Source organism: Molothrus aeneus, chromosome 7, assembly GCF_037042795.1.
Source record: "Molothrus aeneus isolate 106 chromosome 7, BPBGC_Maene_1.0, whole genome shotgun sequence".
NCBI lineage: Eukaryota > Metazoa > Chordata > Aves > Passeriformes > Icteridae > Molothrus > Molothrus aeneus.
In genome coordinates this window covers 14,333,693-14,351,167 of record NC_089652.1, presented here as the reverse complement: position 1 = coordinate 14,351,167, position 17,475 = coordinate 14,333,693, and the positions used below count along the sequence as shown (strand labels likewise).

At 37.4% G+C, this 17,475-nt stretch overlaps 1 protein-coding gene across 1 annotated transcript in view; it reads right to left on the bottom strand.

Moving 5' to 3' along the window:
* RAPH1 (Ras association (RalGDS/AF-6) and pleckstrin homology domains 1) overlaps positions 1 to 17,475 on the bottom strand; it is a 79,268-nt gene that overhangs the window by 31,610 nt on the left and 30,183 nt on the right. Inside the window, exons 2-4 of the mRNA XM_066553242.1 lie at positions 14,051 to 14,170; positions 12,285 to 12,390; positions 10,962 to 11,473 (exon numbers count right to left, since the gene is read on the bottom strand). Coding sequence (XP_066409339.1) covers positions 10,962 to 11,473; positions 12,285 to 12,390; positions 14,051 to 14,170 — 738 coding nt within the window. The remainder of the gene's footprint in view (positions 1 to 10,961; positions 11,474 to 12,284; positions 12,391 to 14,050; positions 14,171 to 17,475) is intronic.

Genomic DNA, 17,475 nt, shown 5'->3' with positions numbered 1-17,475 from the left:
ACACACTCTTACAATGCTTTTCAAAATCCTGTCCAGTCCTCTAAAACTAAACATTCCACTTTCACTACACAAACATAGAGCCACTATAAATTGGTCATCTGGGAGACATCCTAGTTTTATGCTTTCTACATGGGTTGCTGTTTCATTCTTAAAGAAGAAAGATATTACCACAACAATAAACCAACCTAACTTAAAATTCACGTCCTTTTTTTTAAAATGACTTAAGTCTCTCTTCTCTTGTATAGTCCAAATTACAAAATTATAAATCCCTGTGCTTCCCTTGGGAAGATAAATTAGCAGAAAATATATTTTCATCTGTTTTCAAAATGGGAAGCAAAATCAGTAAAGGGGAAGCAGCCAGTAGAGAAAGACAGAAATCAGTTAATGACAGATCCCAGTGATTATCTTCTCCAGCACCTGCTACAGGCAACAAAACCATCATCATGCAGCGATTTGCAGAACCACAGTCCAGTCTGCTAAGGAAATTAGACTAGTACTGTGGCACTTAACAAGAGCATTTAAACAACTCAAAAGAGCATGAAGTGAATCTCCTGTGTACCACCACCATCCTGCAAGTTTTGTCCCAAGTGGTTACAATTTGTTTCAACGCTATACAGAATAAGGCATGACAACTATACATGCCTACTATACTCTTGTTTAGTAATTAGCAATACAGAATCTCACCTCTTCTTCAGTGCCACAATAAGGTATAGTATGAAAAAAATGAAGAGCCCATGTCCACAACTTCCTGCAAGGCAATATCAAATAGTTTGGGGAATACAATTCCTGCAGGGAGAGTTTACTTGATGTGACTGCCACATGCTGGGATGAGCAATTAGGATCTCAAGGAGGCTTTAAAAGTTACACCTCAGGGAAGACTCTACACTCTACTCTACAGTTTAATTTGAAATTAAACCCAGGCTCCGGCCAAAGCTCCACCTGGGTATTTAGCTACTAATATAGACACAGGTTATGTTACAGAGTAAATTATTTTTGTGCTTGCATATTAAGTACTGTCTCTATTTACATCATATGTTTTAGACACACAGCAGTGCTGCCTAGCTCAAACCACACTGAGGGTTTGTAATACCTGGTATAATTATTCACAGTCATACTGAATTGTATCCTTTCTTACACAGAGGCTCTAACTTCCCACAGAGTCAGTTTAGAATGGTCTCCTTACAACGTACTGCTACACAACTTGCAGAATAAAATGGGTTGGCTCAGTCCAAACCCCAAAAGTATACATAAAAACCCAGTGACAAGTTCAAGGAAAATTTTTTAAGAGTTTCTTCATAGAGTTCTTGTCAGTCATCATGGACTGATTAATATGGATCACTTTCTTGGTGAATGGAGCACTGCAGTAGAAGGAATACTACAATGTACACTTGCAGCCTCTTCTTAAAGAGTTTAGTAACCTTCTGTCTTAGCCTGTAAGTCAACAATAGTGTCCATAAATACAGGATATTTAATCTCTCCTTAAAGGAAATACTATTTGCTGGAGAATATTTCTCCTACCGGGAAGGTCAAGGTAGGCCAATTAACCTTCTTAGACATCTTGGCTGCTGCTATCTTGTATTTAACAACATTATCTCCACCAAGGAAATTCTACCCAAAAATGGGAATGTCATATCCTTCTTAAAACATAATAGCCACTTGACACTTTGATAATGATATTTTACGGGAGTAGGGGTTGGCCAGTAAAATGTGGAACATCAGTGTGATGACAACTGCCTATGTGAATTGGAGCTGCAGATCTCACATGCCTAGAAACAGGAAGGCAACAGCTCTTTTCCAGACATTTTTTGTGCATGGCTTCTTCCTACCCTATAACAAATTCTGCAGTACTGCACATACCCAAAAGTTAGAATGAACAGAAGCAGCAAAGCAACAGGAAAGCCCAAGTTCTAGAAATTATAGCCCAGCTAAACAGTAACTACACACACATAAAAATGTTTAAATATTTGGCATGCACAAACTAGTAGATAAATTAAATTTCATTTTAGAACAATGTGTTACTTTCACAATCCAATTTTAAAGCATTTAGTCTATTTCAAAGAAAGACTTCAGCTCAAACATCAGGCTTTGAGGCAAACAGATGTTGCTCCTAGAATAGTCCATTGTTTGGGGGAAGATAAATATTTTATTATTTTTTTCTAGATGGTACAATCACAATGGTTCACACAGAGGATCCAAATAACCCACTCTTCCTCTCTATGTAAGGACTTGAAATATGTATCAAAGCCCTGACAATATAAATGACTGATCTTGCCAAACAAATTAACCTACTTCTCTGCCCCAGGTACTTCACTAGACTAAAAAGAACAGCAATCAAATCCAGGAAAACCAAAACATTAATTACTCCCAGGGAGACATTTCTAGTCTTCCACCATGAAAAGCATCTGTTCTTCCACCTGCTTCTGCCACAACAATGAGAACTCAAGCTCTAACAACAAAGCTGTCTCTCTCCCAGTGCCTCACCTAATATTCACCTAGGATATAAAACCAATTCCAATGCCATAAACTAAACTATCACTGGATTATCGGGCATATTAGATTTATTTTTTTACAGAAAAGAGCTGATGGCTGGATTTTAAGAAAAGCCTTTAAGAAGAGGTGATGAACTGAGCTGCCTAGCTAAGATCTGAAGCATGAATGCCATGTAGCCCATCTTGCCATGGCAGGAGTCCATTGGTTCACAAGTAAGATGCTGTATATACATGGCCTCTTTTCTTCAATTCCACTTGCATATTTTTGTAAAATCTGAACACTGATCTATTTTCTTGTAATGTTTGATGATGACTCAGTTCAGAAAAGTGGGATCAATTTAGAAAGATTAAGTCTCATTGCTAAGAGACTGAGTTGCATCTAATTCCTCTGATTTTAAGGTAAGGGCTGAGAAAACAGGCACTCAGAATTTAAAAATAGTACAATACAGTCTCAAAGGTGTCACATATGTTCTTTATACCAACAGTTTACAAATAATGATCAACATCTGGGATGGGAACTGTAAGAAAGATGACCTAGTGATCTTCTGAAGTATTTTATCTTCCTGTTCATATGCCTTAAACATGTTAAATAGAAAACTTCCTTTCTTGTTAAATACTATCTTACATTCAAAGACATAATTCACTCACGTTTGTACAGCAGAATAACTTACCTTAGTACCAAAAAAAAGGCAATAAGAGCACACTGAGGACTTGTGCATGTAATTATCTTGCTATGTTTCTTGCAAAACTCTAATAAATACACATGTTTAATTAAACCAGCTGGTGGCACTCTTGTGCCACTATTTTGGATTTAATATCACAGTTGAGAAACACTACAAAATCCTTTTTAGAATGCATTCTCTGTCCCTAAAAAACAAACTAAAAATCAGGGAAACTGAAGTATACAGTGTTCAATTGAAAGCTATATGCTTGCAAAACTTTGTTGAAAAGTTTACTATAGCTTCCATTTCAACTACATCCCTAGACTGAATTCTTTGGACTCCAGCTTCAAGAATTAGAATCCACTGTTTTCAAAAGAGAACTCAAGAATTAAAGATTTAAAATGATTTTTGTAATTTTGATCGAAGGATGGAGAAGGAGCACTGAAAATTTTTTTCCAATCTCTTTATGATTATGTATTCACACGGAACGTACTCATATGGACACAATATGATAAACATCTAGCTAAACATACCCATTTTCTGCTTTCCTTTGCAAAGGGGGTTGTTTAACCTAGCAAAAAAGAGGCTCAGGGGACACCTTATCACTGTCTACAACCACCTAAAAGGAGGTGTGGACAGGTGGGTGACAGTCTCTTCTTGCAAGTAACAAGAGATAAGACAAGATAAAAGGCCTCAAGTTGCACCACAGCTGGTTTAGATTAGATGTTAGAAAGAAATTGTTGCAAAAGGGGTTACAGTTTATTCTTATTAAAACCTCAGAGCAGGAAAATAGGCACTGAGAAGCTGAAACAGCAGCAAGATAATTCAGGAAAACAACAAATTCTTTCCTCCTGTTAAGAGTTTAATGTTCCACAACTGGTGGCTGTGTTCTTAATTTTTGTCATCTGTCCTAAATTTCTTTTTTGGCAATCTGAAACAATGACAAACAACTAATCTGTTTCTAACTTCTTACAGCTTTAGTATTTCAGATCTCTAATCTAATCAAACGTTGCAGAAAAAGGATGGTGTATCCACAAGGAAATTCACTGTTTTAAAAGCTCCATAATTAAGCATCACTAGTAGAGTGATATCTTTACTGGAAACTGCAATCAATGCATACAACTCCCCTGCAGCACACTTTCAGCAAACTTTGGTAACATCATAAAGCAAGACTTGTGATTTCTCAACTCAAGTCTAGTGGGTATTTCCAAGAGTGAGCTGCCTAGATTTATTTCATCATTCATCTTTGGTATTTTTCCTCTTGCAGACAAATCTGGTAAGAGAAAGAACCTCTGAACAATCATTTTCTTGGCTTGTCTGTATTAATGGTACAATTTTTTCCTCAAAAAACATTTCATAAACACAAGTATTTTTCTGAAGTGCTATGGAACAGGCCTAACAACAAAGAGATTAATTTTTAAGAGTGCTTATTTACCCAGCATTTGGTATAGCAGAATGAGTCATTCAGTTGCTTGTCGACAGAAGACTCCAACCTCACAGAAAATCCCAAAGAAACAGTGTATTTAAGTGTATTTAGAGCCAATGCCTTTGGTGTTCACATTTACACTAACAAAGTACATCCTAACTGTAATTTTTGAGTGGACACCAGCCTTGCCAGCCAGTGGTGTCAAAGAAGACTCAAACATACATTACACTGTCTATTTTCCTGTTCCTTCCTGGGAGAGAACTTTAAAGCTTTTTCATCAGTGTGAGGCAAAGCTAACTGAAGAGAAACTATTCTTACATGTTTTATGGTTTCTGCTACACTTCAATTAGTTATTTTCTATGTGGAAAAGTTAAAGGATAAATTTCATGTCCATAGCTACAAAATAAGTCAGATACACTGAGTGGAGAATCAAGATTTATCAATGCAAGGATAATGGTTAAATTCTTGTTTCCCTTTCATGTATTTTAAATCTATCTACCCCAATTTTTGAAACCTACCATTCCATGATGTGCAGTAAATAAAACTTTTAGAATGCCTCCTTTGGATCTCAACTGAAAATGCTTTAAAAAATTAAAACTATCCCTTCCTATAATTTGCTTTGCAGATTCCATAAGTATAATATGAAAAAAAGTTTATGTGCTGGTTTGCAGGCATTGGGAAGTGTATTAGCAATTCTTGAGTTCTGGTGCATTATATGATGATTATGCATAGCCAAGCACATTTGATTATTTACTTGAAATACATAAATATTGTTTATATTTTATAAAATCATATGTTTATCTCAGGGAATGCTTTGAAAGCTTCCAAAAATCTGGCAAATGAAGAGTCATTTTACATGTATTTCAAAAACATTTGAAAAATGGATGGCTCACACTTCTTATGCCAACAAAACTGGAAACCAAAGTAATGTTTCAGGATGACAGATAAGCACAATTTTCCCTTGCTTTTGATTTATAAAAGAACACTTTGTGACTAATAATTGGAAAAAGAAAGAGGAAGAAATGGTCTAATTGTGTTTCAAATTAAGTCTTTCCATTGACTATTTTCAGCTTAGGAAAAGCGGAACTGGAAATGCTCCAGAATAGACTTTGTGTTCTAAACTAAGGACATAACACAACTGGCAGAAAATGATTTTTTTTTTTTTTAAGTCTTTAGAAGAAATACAAACCAAACCTCTTCCATGTCTTGTTTGTTGCTTATCTGTGACTACTCTCACAAATTGGAGTCTAACATCCTTCACATCTGCTAACCACACAACACGGGGACCATAAGGAAAAGTACTCAAACTTCAAAATACAAAAGCCAATAATGCTCTATTCCTGCAAGAGCTAAATCAGACCACAACTCTTCTTTCAACCACCTACAAATAACAGATGAGATTCAGCACTCCAACTCTATTTTAAGACACCGTTGCCTAACAAAGACCATATATATCATCAGTTTATTTGTCTGCATACATTAACAGTTAACTGCCTTTTCATACATAGCAACATATAGCAATCCAACATAAAACATGACCCTCAATAATTTTAAATGGGTACCAAAGCTTCTGTGTTACACCACTGCACAGGCAAATGAAATGCTAGCACATTCATGTAAGAACTATAGCAAAATTGCTATGAAACACAAACTTTATTATTCCCTTATGTCCATTTCAACTTTTTCATTTAAACCCACAGGATCTTTTAGCCAGTATGGATTTATTTATGTGTGCTGAGCTTACATGACAATTGCTACTAACTGTCATGCTTCCAAAGCTCCCTTTTCTACCCTGAAAGAAACATGAATGTTTACTCTACACTGCCTTTTCTGTCAAGTGAAGCAAAAACCATGGGGCTTTATTGCACTGGCCACTCTCTTCTTCTCATGATTTTTAGCCCTCAAGTATCAAGTATAAATCTACAATGAGTTTAAGTAAAAGCTGAAAAATAAAATGCAATTAAATCATGTAGTGTTACCAGCTAAATTTTGCATTATCTTTGTATGAGCAGAATCTCTCAGCTGTGCAAACTGGGTTATAGACATAAAGAGGGGTGGGGGGTGATGCTGAACTGTGCCAGACCAGATGGCAGACTTCAAACTTATCTGCAACCTCTTCACTGAGTGTGTGCAGGACAGTAACAATGACTGCCCATGAAAGGAGCCTTTCACTCTCCAGACACACACAGCTACATAAGCATCATCAACACAGTTCTCTATTCTCTCCCCTCCGCTTTCTTCTCCTCCTATTCCAGCACAGCTCACTGAAAACAGAGACAACTTCTTGCTGGCAGAGGGACCAAAGGAAGAAGAAAAAGATAATATGGATGGAGGCAACAAGTTAGTCACAGAGACATCATTTCCCCTACCTCCAAGTCATGCATGCTATTACTTCACTAATTTAGTCTACATACATGTAAAGTAACCCCCCACAGAAACATTTTAAGGTGCATGCCACTCATTACACAACTAGAAGTATAGAAAACAAAATGCTAAGTACCAATTTCAGAAAGAATACTGTTCAAACAAGGATCTGTGAAGTCATTGTGTCAAAGACAAATTTTAATTTAGCAAAAAATTATGGGGTTAGGGTGGGGTGGGGACAACTTTTTATTCAACAATACTTAAGGCGAGACTGAAGACAAGAACAGAAGTGCAGTCAAAAAACACTTAGTACCATCAAGACAAGGTCTTAAGACTACAAAGTGATAGTCTTTGAAAACATCAACACTCAAAATGTCCAAAGAGATAGTGCTAAGCAAGGAAAGGAGGAAAGGAAGAAAATAAACCATGATGACAACTAATAAACCCACAATTTTAGACAACCAAGGGAACTCCAGTCAACTCCCCTGAAAGTGATCTAAAGACAAATTCAGAATGAGTACAAGGATGGTCCTGGCCAATATGACCACTGAGAGTTATCATCTGTCATCATGCTGATATATCTGCAACCCCAGGAGTTGCCTACAGCACAGGCTGCTAGGAGGAAGAGGAAGACAAGACACTAAGATGTCTGTCCAAATACTCAGGCAAGAAGTTCTGAATAATCAATTACCACCACCAAGTAAGTTCCTGCTCTCCCTTCCAGCCTCCAGTCCCTGGCTATAACACCTCTCATGTGCATCAGTCCTCTGAGCCTCTTCAGTTCACCTAAATAACGCAGAGTGAGATGCAGAATAGAAGCACAAAGTTTTGGGGTACTAATTACCAGTTAAGTGCCAAAGCTGGGACAAGGGAGGAGATGAGAGTGTAAGGAAAGAACTGTGAGGAAGGAAGAATGAGAGGAAAGTGAAGTCATATCCTCCCATTTCTGATGGCTGTAGAATTGCAGCCTTTTCCTATAATATTGGTCCCTCTTACCAGCCAGAGAGTATATTAGACTACACACAGCTTCCGTGGGCCAGCACATGACTGTTCTTCTACAGGATTTTCCTGCACTGCCAAGTCAGAGAGCACTTAAATAACACAGCAGAAGTATATTTTAAGATGGAATACTGAAGTTTAATAAGTGCAAATCCTAATTTCTTTTTTCAGACAAGCATTTTCTCCCATCAGAACTGTCTTCCATTTTACTTAGGAAGAGCATAACATGAAGTTGCAGCAGAAAGGATGACTTTTTAAAGTACCTATACTGCCTGGAGAAGACAAAGTATCGGTCAAAAGGGCAGAGCTGCCAAGACACTGACCTCTTTCAGAAGAGCCACAGCAGTAAAGAAAAATTTTAAAGGTCAGCTACACAGGCAGGCAGTCTCAAGGAAGACAGGCAAAAGAAAAGAGCTAACTTGAAGCACTACTTCAGAATAACAAATCTCAAAACAGATCTGCTGTGACCATGAATAAATTGCCTCTCCCACTTTCTGCATAAAAACTGTTGAGTTTTTCCCTATATGGACATTAGGACTTCTTCAAAGGCTATTTCCTCAAATGGATGTTTTCTATTAGAAACAGCATCATTGAGTCAACTGTGTGGGAAGGAGAATACAATTCAGCCCTACAGGTAAAAGGTGTTTTGGTTCACAATCTAGCCAAGAGGATTAATAAACCCTTAAACTAGTTTTTGGGCACTAAATGAATGACATAGGAAATACACAGCTTTTTTTTCATTGACACCCAATGATTCTTCCAAAGAATCCATTTAAAAGCTAAATTCATTTAAAAAACAGCACCACAAAATCTGTCACAAACTCAAAAAAAAAAAAAGATTTCCCTTTCCCTGTTCACCAGTGATGAGAAAAGAAATTCCTCTGTAAGAAGTCCCATCCCATCATATAACAACTTTAATACTGAATAGTTGAATCCCAATTCTGTAAACCTAGGGACAATTTCTCAGAATTGAACACCTTCCTCAGGCTACTGAAATTAAAAAGAATGGAGCCAAAGCAAACAGCATGGTTAATGAGTGCAGAGGTTTCTGCTCTCAAGAGGAGAGCAGAATCTGGATCTCAAATTACTGACACTTTCTGGTTACCTCCTTCAAAGGAATCAATCATTCTTATCAACTTACCTGGGGAGAGAAACAATAGTCACATTCTTATATGAGAATCAATCACTGCGTTTGTACAAAGGCAGCCCTCACATGTCTTTGAGAAAAGCTTTTGGGGATGATTTTGAGCCTTGCAGTCAGTGGCCAAGTGGTCAGAAAGCAACCGAAACAGCAACTGCAACACTTGCAGCAATACAGATTAGCTTCCCATGAAGACAAAGCAACTTCGTGACCTCTGTCCCTTGATTCACTAACATCAAGGTAATTAAGGCCAGAAGGTGGTTTGTTGATTACTCATGGCACAAAGGATTGAAAAAACTTGGGAGACAAGAAGGGCAATTTTACTGATGCCTCAAGCATATAACTCCCAAAGTAAAAGACAGAATCTAGAGGGAGACCTGCAAGATCAACTGCAGAAAACACCTTCCATTAAAAATCAAAAAATGCAACATTCATGCTATGCAAGCTAGAGCAACTAATTGATAAAAGTTGTATTTTCAGCCTGAGAAGAGACAAAAATGCAAGATTACCTAACTTTCTACATTAAACACAGACATATAATCATGAATAACTGGAGATGCAGAAAAAAAAACAAACCCAAAAAAAACCCAAAACAAAAAAAAAAAAAACCATCCAAAACCAACAACCCAAATATAAGCCTTATCATGCTATAAAAAGAAAATTATTCTCAAACAAACAACCCAAATATAATCAATGACTGTCATAGGCTGGGCTTGAACACTCAGGCCTACAGCAATAATGCAAAGGTTTGCACTTTAACTTTCCAAAGGGCAAAGGGCACATTTCTATCTGTTTTGCTTCACTCAATAGGAAATCTCCAGTAAAAGCATACTGAACGCTAACTTTTTATATGAAAAGAAAGTTGACCTAAAATGTCATTCATTTCTCACCATTTCAAATGACGATTTAAATCAAAGTGTGACCTCAATGAGTTGATCATAAGACTGACAAGCCTGCATCGTTCACTTTACATCAGATGAACTTCTGTTGCAGATGTGCAGAACCATGCTTTCAGTACAGCCCATTCAGATTAGTTTTAATTATTGATTAGAATAAACTCAGTTTGTTCCAGTTTTCTCTCATGAAAGAGAACATGCATATTAGTACAACTGACATTTTAACAGGTCAAATTTCTGTTTCAGAGAGTATTTCTACAAGAGAACTTCTAAGTTCAAGTTCTCAAAATTCACTGGAACATCTTCTCTCAAGTCAGCAGAGTCAAGCCAGCACTTGCAATATTCACTGGCTGTTCTTACTGAAGTTTCCTCTTTAATTAATCAAAGTCATCAATCAATAAAGCATCAAAATCCCAAATAATTATCTGCTAATGCTGTATTGCAGCCCAGTAATTTTTCTGTATTGTGTATTGCTTCATAGAGCTCCTCCTGTCATATATTAAACAAGAATATTAAGTAGCAGCAAATTACTGCTATAGTACAGCTCCAGATAGACACCTGTAGATTGCTCCATGTGTTTCAGGTATTAACTGTATTATAAGAGGAATAGAATTCTGTCAATTGTGCTTTCTTTCTTCCACAGCTGTGCACTCCTCCAGTTTAAATTAAAGGCAATATGTGATATTTACTTGGAATAAAAATATTAACTATAAAATCATTAAAATTTCCAATCATGATTGGCTTGAGAGGAGGAAGAGATAGGAAAAGCTCCTAAAAAAACCCAAAATCTAAACACATTCTTTATAAGAAGTTTCCTTGCAGACAGAACCAAAACCAGAGAAAGAAGTAGCTACAACATGGGCAGTTCAATCAACCCTACTGCACTGCAGATATTTAGCTATAAGTGTTAGCATGGGGAATGAGGTGTAAGCTTGAAGAGAAAGACCCAAAGCAAACAAAAATCTTGAATTAGTGACACCCTACCTCAGTGATTGGTTGTCCTTGTGATGTCAAGTCCAGCTCCTGAGGTCTTGTCACCTTATCGATATCCAGGGAGTCCATGCTGGAAGCTGCTGAGGTCATGCTGGAACGGGAGGAGTTACTGATGGAGCGCACCTCAGCATCACTCACTGTGCCAGCAGATGCTGTCCTCCTGTGCTGGGCAGTAACCACTGGCTTGGTGTCGTCTGCAACAGACTGCTGGGCTGCTTCATCCATGCTCAAAGAGGCCTTCTCTAACTGTGCAGTGATGTCATCCAGAGACACGTTGGCATGTGATGGTTTAGTCACCTTAGCAGAGGACAATCCTTTCACGCTGCTTTGCTTAGTGGAAGGTCGACTAGCAGGTGGTTTCTGAGTTTTGGGTTCCGTGGCAAGGCGTTTCACTGCAGCATTGTTTGCTGAATGAGAGCCAATGCTGCTGAGCTCCTGCTCTATGGAACAGAGATCAGCCATGAGGGCATCCAGATCCACAGTCTCCCCCTGATTCAGGGCTTCTGCAACAAACAAGAGTAGTCAGTATGTGCAGTTATTTCATTTGCAGTGTCTCACTTTGTGTTATCAAATCTAATAGTTAAGAGAGCAAAGAAAGCAGCATTTTCTTTTCCCATCTGTAGTGTAAAATATCTGTGCACTGCTGAAACGAAACTTATTTGCACTACTATCCTTGACCAGTGCAACTTTCACACTATTTAGGTTAAACTCATTTGTCAGCAAAAGAAGTCTATGGATGTTCAGATTACATGTGAAAAGTTTAAACCGCTTTCCTGTGAATGGAATGCAAAAACGCACTTGTGTAATATCATGCCTCACTTTTCAAAAAACACTTCTCGCTACGCATTTTCTGCTAAAGTAATGCAACAGCTTTAAAAAAACAAAACCAAAACAAAAATACTATATACATACTCAAATCTTTAAATTAAGGTTTCCTTCTGTTTATCCTGAAAGCATTCTGTAGCTATATTCCTGCATTCTGTTCCGTAAAGCAAGATGCTCTTTCTTCCTGATTAACAGATACACATTAAGTCATTCTTTCATGAGACTAGATCCCAGAACAAGTTTTTTATACAAGTACTACGCTAAAGTTCTCAAATACTAAGTGTTGTAAAAGATAATGCTTTAGGAGACTCAAATACTTGAAAAAAAAAGGACACCAAAAAGCAATGCCTTCAGCAAATATGTTCTCCCCTCAGCTATAAGTCTATTTAAATGTTCTTATACTTTACAATATTTTAATTTATAGTTGGAATAGTTTTTTCTTAAACTAGTATTTTTCTTAAACTACATGTGGTAAATAATTCAACAAACCATTCAAATTGTACATGGAGAAACGATATGAGAAGTTGGCAAGATTGGTTTCCTGGCGGAGAGGTGACCTCTTCACTGGTGCCACAGGCTTGTCTGCATCCAAACTCTGAAAAAGATCAAAAAAAGGGCAAATAAAATTTGACAAAGATTTGCTTGTCCAATTCCTTAAGATGAATGAGAATTCATTTTCTCTAAGAGAAATTTTTCAGAAGTTACTGGAATATACAAAAGCACCTGTTTTTCAGGCTTTAGACTGAAAACAAACATCGTCATACTAGAGAGATTTAACTTCAGATATGCAGTGAAGAAAAGTTGTTAAACACATTCTGCTATTTTTCAGAATCAAAAGGATAGAAGCATTTTCCAAATGCTTTTCTGAATGGTGTTAGACACTAGCTCATTTTAAAACAGACAGCTGACTTAGCTGTAACTACCACTCTGCATGAAACTGGACAACATTCAAACTGGGATAAGAGTCTAAAATATGGTCTAAAATATCCACCATTAGCTTATGAGCATAATCATGGCATGAGGGCTTAAAAAGATTCAATGAAAAATTGTATTTTATTACCAGGGATTTAAGTTCACTAAATTCAGAATTTTTTTTCAATAGTCTTTCCTGTGAATAACATTAAGTTATGAAAACCAACCCTAGCCAGTTTATGTAGGGCACATTTTTTTAGGAAAACTAGCATAGGTTAAAAAAGGAAACTCTTTCTAACCAATACACTGAGTTGTTATATTATGATGGCTAATATGGGTATAGTACTGTAATAAATATCAGGATTTTCTAAGTAGCAAGTAGTAGGGCACTGTGATCCAGCTGCTGACCCAAGAAGTACAGGGTCAGGAGCTGCTGGCCCTGGAGTGGAATGTGTTACATAGGGAATCCAGCTCTTGCTGTCACTGAAGCTCAACAGGCCTGCAGAACATCTGAAATTAGGCAAGGCTTGTACTGATAGAGAATTCCTGAAGATATGCTTCAAAAGAATGAAGTTTCTCACCTAAACTTTTTATGTTCATTTTCTACATCTTTACTCAAGCCTTTGTTAAAAAGATCAAATGCACTTTTTCCCTAATGTTTATTCTTCCTGAGCTCCCTTCTCTCCTCAGCTTGGCCTGAACTTAAAAACAAACAAACAAACAAACAAAAATAATAATAATAAAAAACCAAACCAAAAACAACAACAACAACAAAAAGCCCTATAACTCTAGAGACCATCAGGGAAACTGGAGACAGAAGAGGCAAGTTAGGCCCCATTCCTTCAGACTGAATCTACAGACTGCTACAAAACATTTCCTGTGAAGCAAATACATTCTGGTTAAAAGCACCCCAACCATGCTTTGCTGGCTTTATTAAAGTTATTGCAGATCATTGGACACACATGTGATATGCCCTCACCATTCTCCATAACTGCACATTCTGCACACTGCACTGAGCACATTCTCCATAACTGCTAAACCAGCACTTTGGAGAACTAAAAGCTACAACAGCACCAAAAGCTTAATTCTAAATAATCATGAGAAGCGTGGCAAAATTTTTTCATTTAACCTGCATCATATAGAATAACTTAAGCAGCATAAATGTTAAGACACCAGATATTCACAGAGAAAGCCAATTTATAAACCTTTCAAGACTACTGAACTGGTCACAGGCTACTGTCTGCCTTGCTGCAAGTGGCAGAGTCAAGCAGTTGGTATACAACTGAAAAGAAATGTAATATCAACAAAAAATTATTCTGTGAGATGTTTGAAGCCTCCCTCACCTGTGTGAGTTTGTCCAGTTCACCCAGCCAGGCCCCAAACATCTTGTCGAGATCCTGATCTTCCTTATCACTATCTTCTTCTGCACCATGGTCAAGCTCTTCATCTGACAATTGCTCCATCTGGAAAAAAAAAACAAGAAAAAAGTTTGATACTCAAACTTTCTTGTCACTGTCTAAGAAAACTGGTGTCAGCTACCATGTTTCTGAAACTGTTCATAAATCAAAGCAAATGTCCATCCATAAATTCCATAAAAACTCCTGCTTACTAGTAAAGACTTAGTATGGAAGTTGTAATAGATAATTGCAAAGCCATTTTTGCAGCTCACTTTTGTCAGATGATGCAGAAAATCATTAAGAACAAAGTTCACGATATATATTATACTATCAGAAATTCATGCTAGCCTTGCATGTGCCTTCATTGCCAACTATTGTTGGCAAAATCTACTGACATTGCATTAGAAAAATTCAACTCCTGTCCAAGGAATTCAGCTGACCACAGTTAAGCAACACCATTCAACCACAGGAAGTGCAGCCTCACTGCACTGCAAATACATCACTACAGATCTGTAAACAGAAATGCCTAAACAGGTCATAGAGAATGTCAGCAATACATCCCCTGAGACAGTTCAAATCTTGGACACTGACCAGATCACTTCAGTGATACTGCACAATTTTTATTCAACAAAGGAACTTCTCTCTGGAAGCAAAGAGTCACCACAGCATCTCTCAGATCCTCCTTCATTCAACAAATTTGTGACCAAGATAAAGACAATGTTCTCCAAAGTTTACCTGGTATTATCTCAGTGAAAAATAACCTTTTGTTTAAATCTCTTTTCCAAACATATCCTCCAGCCTCTTTTATGGAGCTAAGACACACGTGCCTTTCTATGTACACTCATACTGGCAAAGACAAGATCTAGCTCAGGAAGAGAATTCACATACTTGGGGAGACAAAAATCTAGGTAATAATTTGAAAGGAATCAGGCAGTACAGAAGGTAAATTTCAGAGATGTGCCACAGAATGTCTAGAAACACATGAGAACAGATCCCCAGCAAGAGCTTCACAAAAAATCAATGCCGAGTTGAACAGCTTGATTTAGGCAAGTCATGGGCTACATAGTTACTTGCTGCATAGCTTTCAGAAATCACCAGTTTACATTTTGTAGATTTAAAAATTAACTAAGTGCTTCTCTTCAGGAAAAGACAAATCTTGGTCTGAAAGACAGCAATGCCCAACATTGCACAGTCAAACTGATAAGGGATGTTATGAAAAATGACTAAGGTGATCTCAGAGAAAAAACTGCTCAATCCATTTTTTCTTTTATATGACAGTTTTCATGCAAAAAACACTCCAAGATTTAAAAACAGTCTTTTCTTATTACAATATATTGCTTTTATTTAATTTTAACTTGATGAAATAGGTCAGAGGAGACTTCAGAGGTGATCTGTAGTTCTGAGGTCAGCAGGAGCCAATGTCTCCCATGGATGCACGATACTGCCATGCAGTTGCTGTAGGCAAAGCTGCTTCAGTCTACTACCTGAACTTCTACTTTTGTAGGAGAGCAGAATGCACATGCCTACCTTAAAAGAAGCAATAACATTAAAGCTAACTTTAATGTCATGGCACACTGCACTGCAAAAACACTGAACAGATTAAATTCATCATCTGAATCTCCTTTCTTCCACCACTTGCTTTGAGTTCTGCACGCTAAGAAATGAAAGGAAGCACTTCCTAAAATCTAAGGGTGACAATGACATTAAAACAAAACAAATATGCTTATGTAATACTGCTGTATCCTTCCACCAAGACTGCAGCAGTTTTTATACTCTATAAGCCAGGCGTGCCTTCCCCAGCAAGATTCCTCTCCATGATGCCTCCTGAGGCATCATGAAGTCCTCCCACATACAAAACTGGAGACAGCATGGTAGCAGCAACTCATAATCTGCCTGAACTTCTGCAAAGCAAATCTAAGCTGTGTTCCACTTTTATCCCGCTTCAAAGCTTTGCCTTACTATTTCTTAGGCTCTAATATGGACCAGAAATACTGTGAGCTCAAGACAAAACACATTATACTTAAGGTGACATGGTCAAACTGCTGTTGAAGTGCTCACACAGCATTTCTCAATGTCTAGATACATTTGAAGAAAACAATTTTTCTTTGAAATCTAAAGGAAGTGATTAAAAGGGTGCCTTATGAAATATGACTATGAACTAGCAAATCAAATAAATTGAAACTGTGATATAAATGCCTCAGAGCACAGTCTTTACAGAGACTTCACAATGCTAGCCTTTCCCTCTTTGAGCTGTTTCTAACACTCACTCTAGTTAGATGGACTTGTTTTGCAGTGCACTCATTACACGGCACTGTTCATAACTCGCCCTTTCATTAAGAGAGAAGCTTGCTCTTTTTACTGATATTTCTGAAGATCTAAGACATGGAAAGCATTCTCAATTTCCTATAAAGTGTTACTTTAGCTATTTTAACTTGGCATCAGAGACACTGCTTTGGTTCCAGTTACTCTGAAGACAGAATTAGCAGCCTAAAGAAAACTTTTACAAGTGAAGTACTGTTGTGTCAGCATGTCTGGCACTGAACCCTGGAGTACTTGCCAGCTCCTTGTAGTCCCCACCCAAGCTTCCTAACATCAGCTGCATTTCCTATGAGCCTGTCAACATTAACTTGCAAAAGGCACACAGAAGTTAGTGTCTCACTTCAGAAACAGCTAATATTAAGTCTCAAGTTCTGTAAAAGGAAATCTTAGTACAAGTTCCACAACTGGAAGACATCCCAAAGGACACTAATTAAAGAATTAATTCAATAAATGAGGGCAGAGACAAAATGCTCAGAAAGCAGTATATGAACTTAGTGGCATAAGAACTCAAAACATTAACCACTTAAAAAAGAGTGCACATTCCAATTATAAACTTCAAATTTTCCTTTTTATAGCCATTTTCTTTCTCACTGTTGTTGATCACAGCAAACATGCACTGCACTTTAGCACATTATGATCTAAGTGGGAGTTATCACACCTTTCTAAGGATACAATATCTTTATTTATAACAAGAAATAAAACCAGCATAAGGGGTGAGGGGCTGCATGTGTTTTGTTTAGTTGGGTTGCAGTTTTTTTTCCTAAAGGAGTCATTTAGAATTGAGTTAGATGTAAGAAATAGGGAAAGGATAATGGTTCTGATGTGATGCCATAAAGTAAGCCGCTTACATTCCTAAAACATTTGGAGGGGAACAGATTTTGAATAGCTTTTATTTCTGCCTAGCTCGAACCAGATGATATACCAAAGTAACTTCAGGATTCAAGTTATTTTTCAACACCTCACCTTCCATTCTCTTAGAGCGTATGTCAAAGTAGAACATAAAGAAAATGAGCAGCATCGTTCTGGGATACTTGGATAAAATACAGTATCAA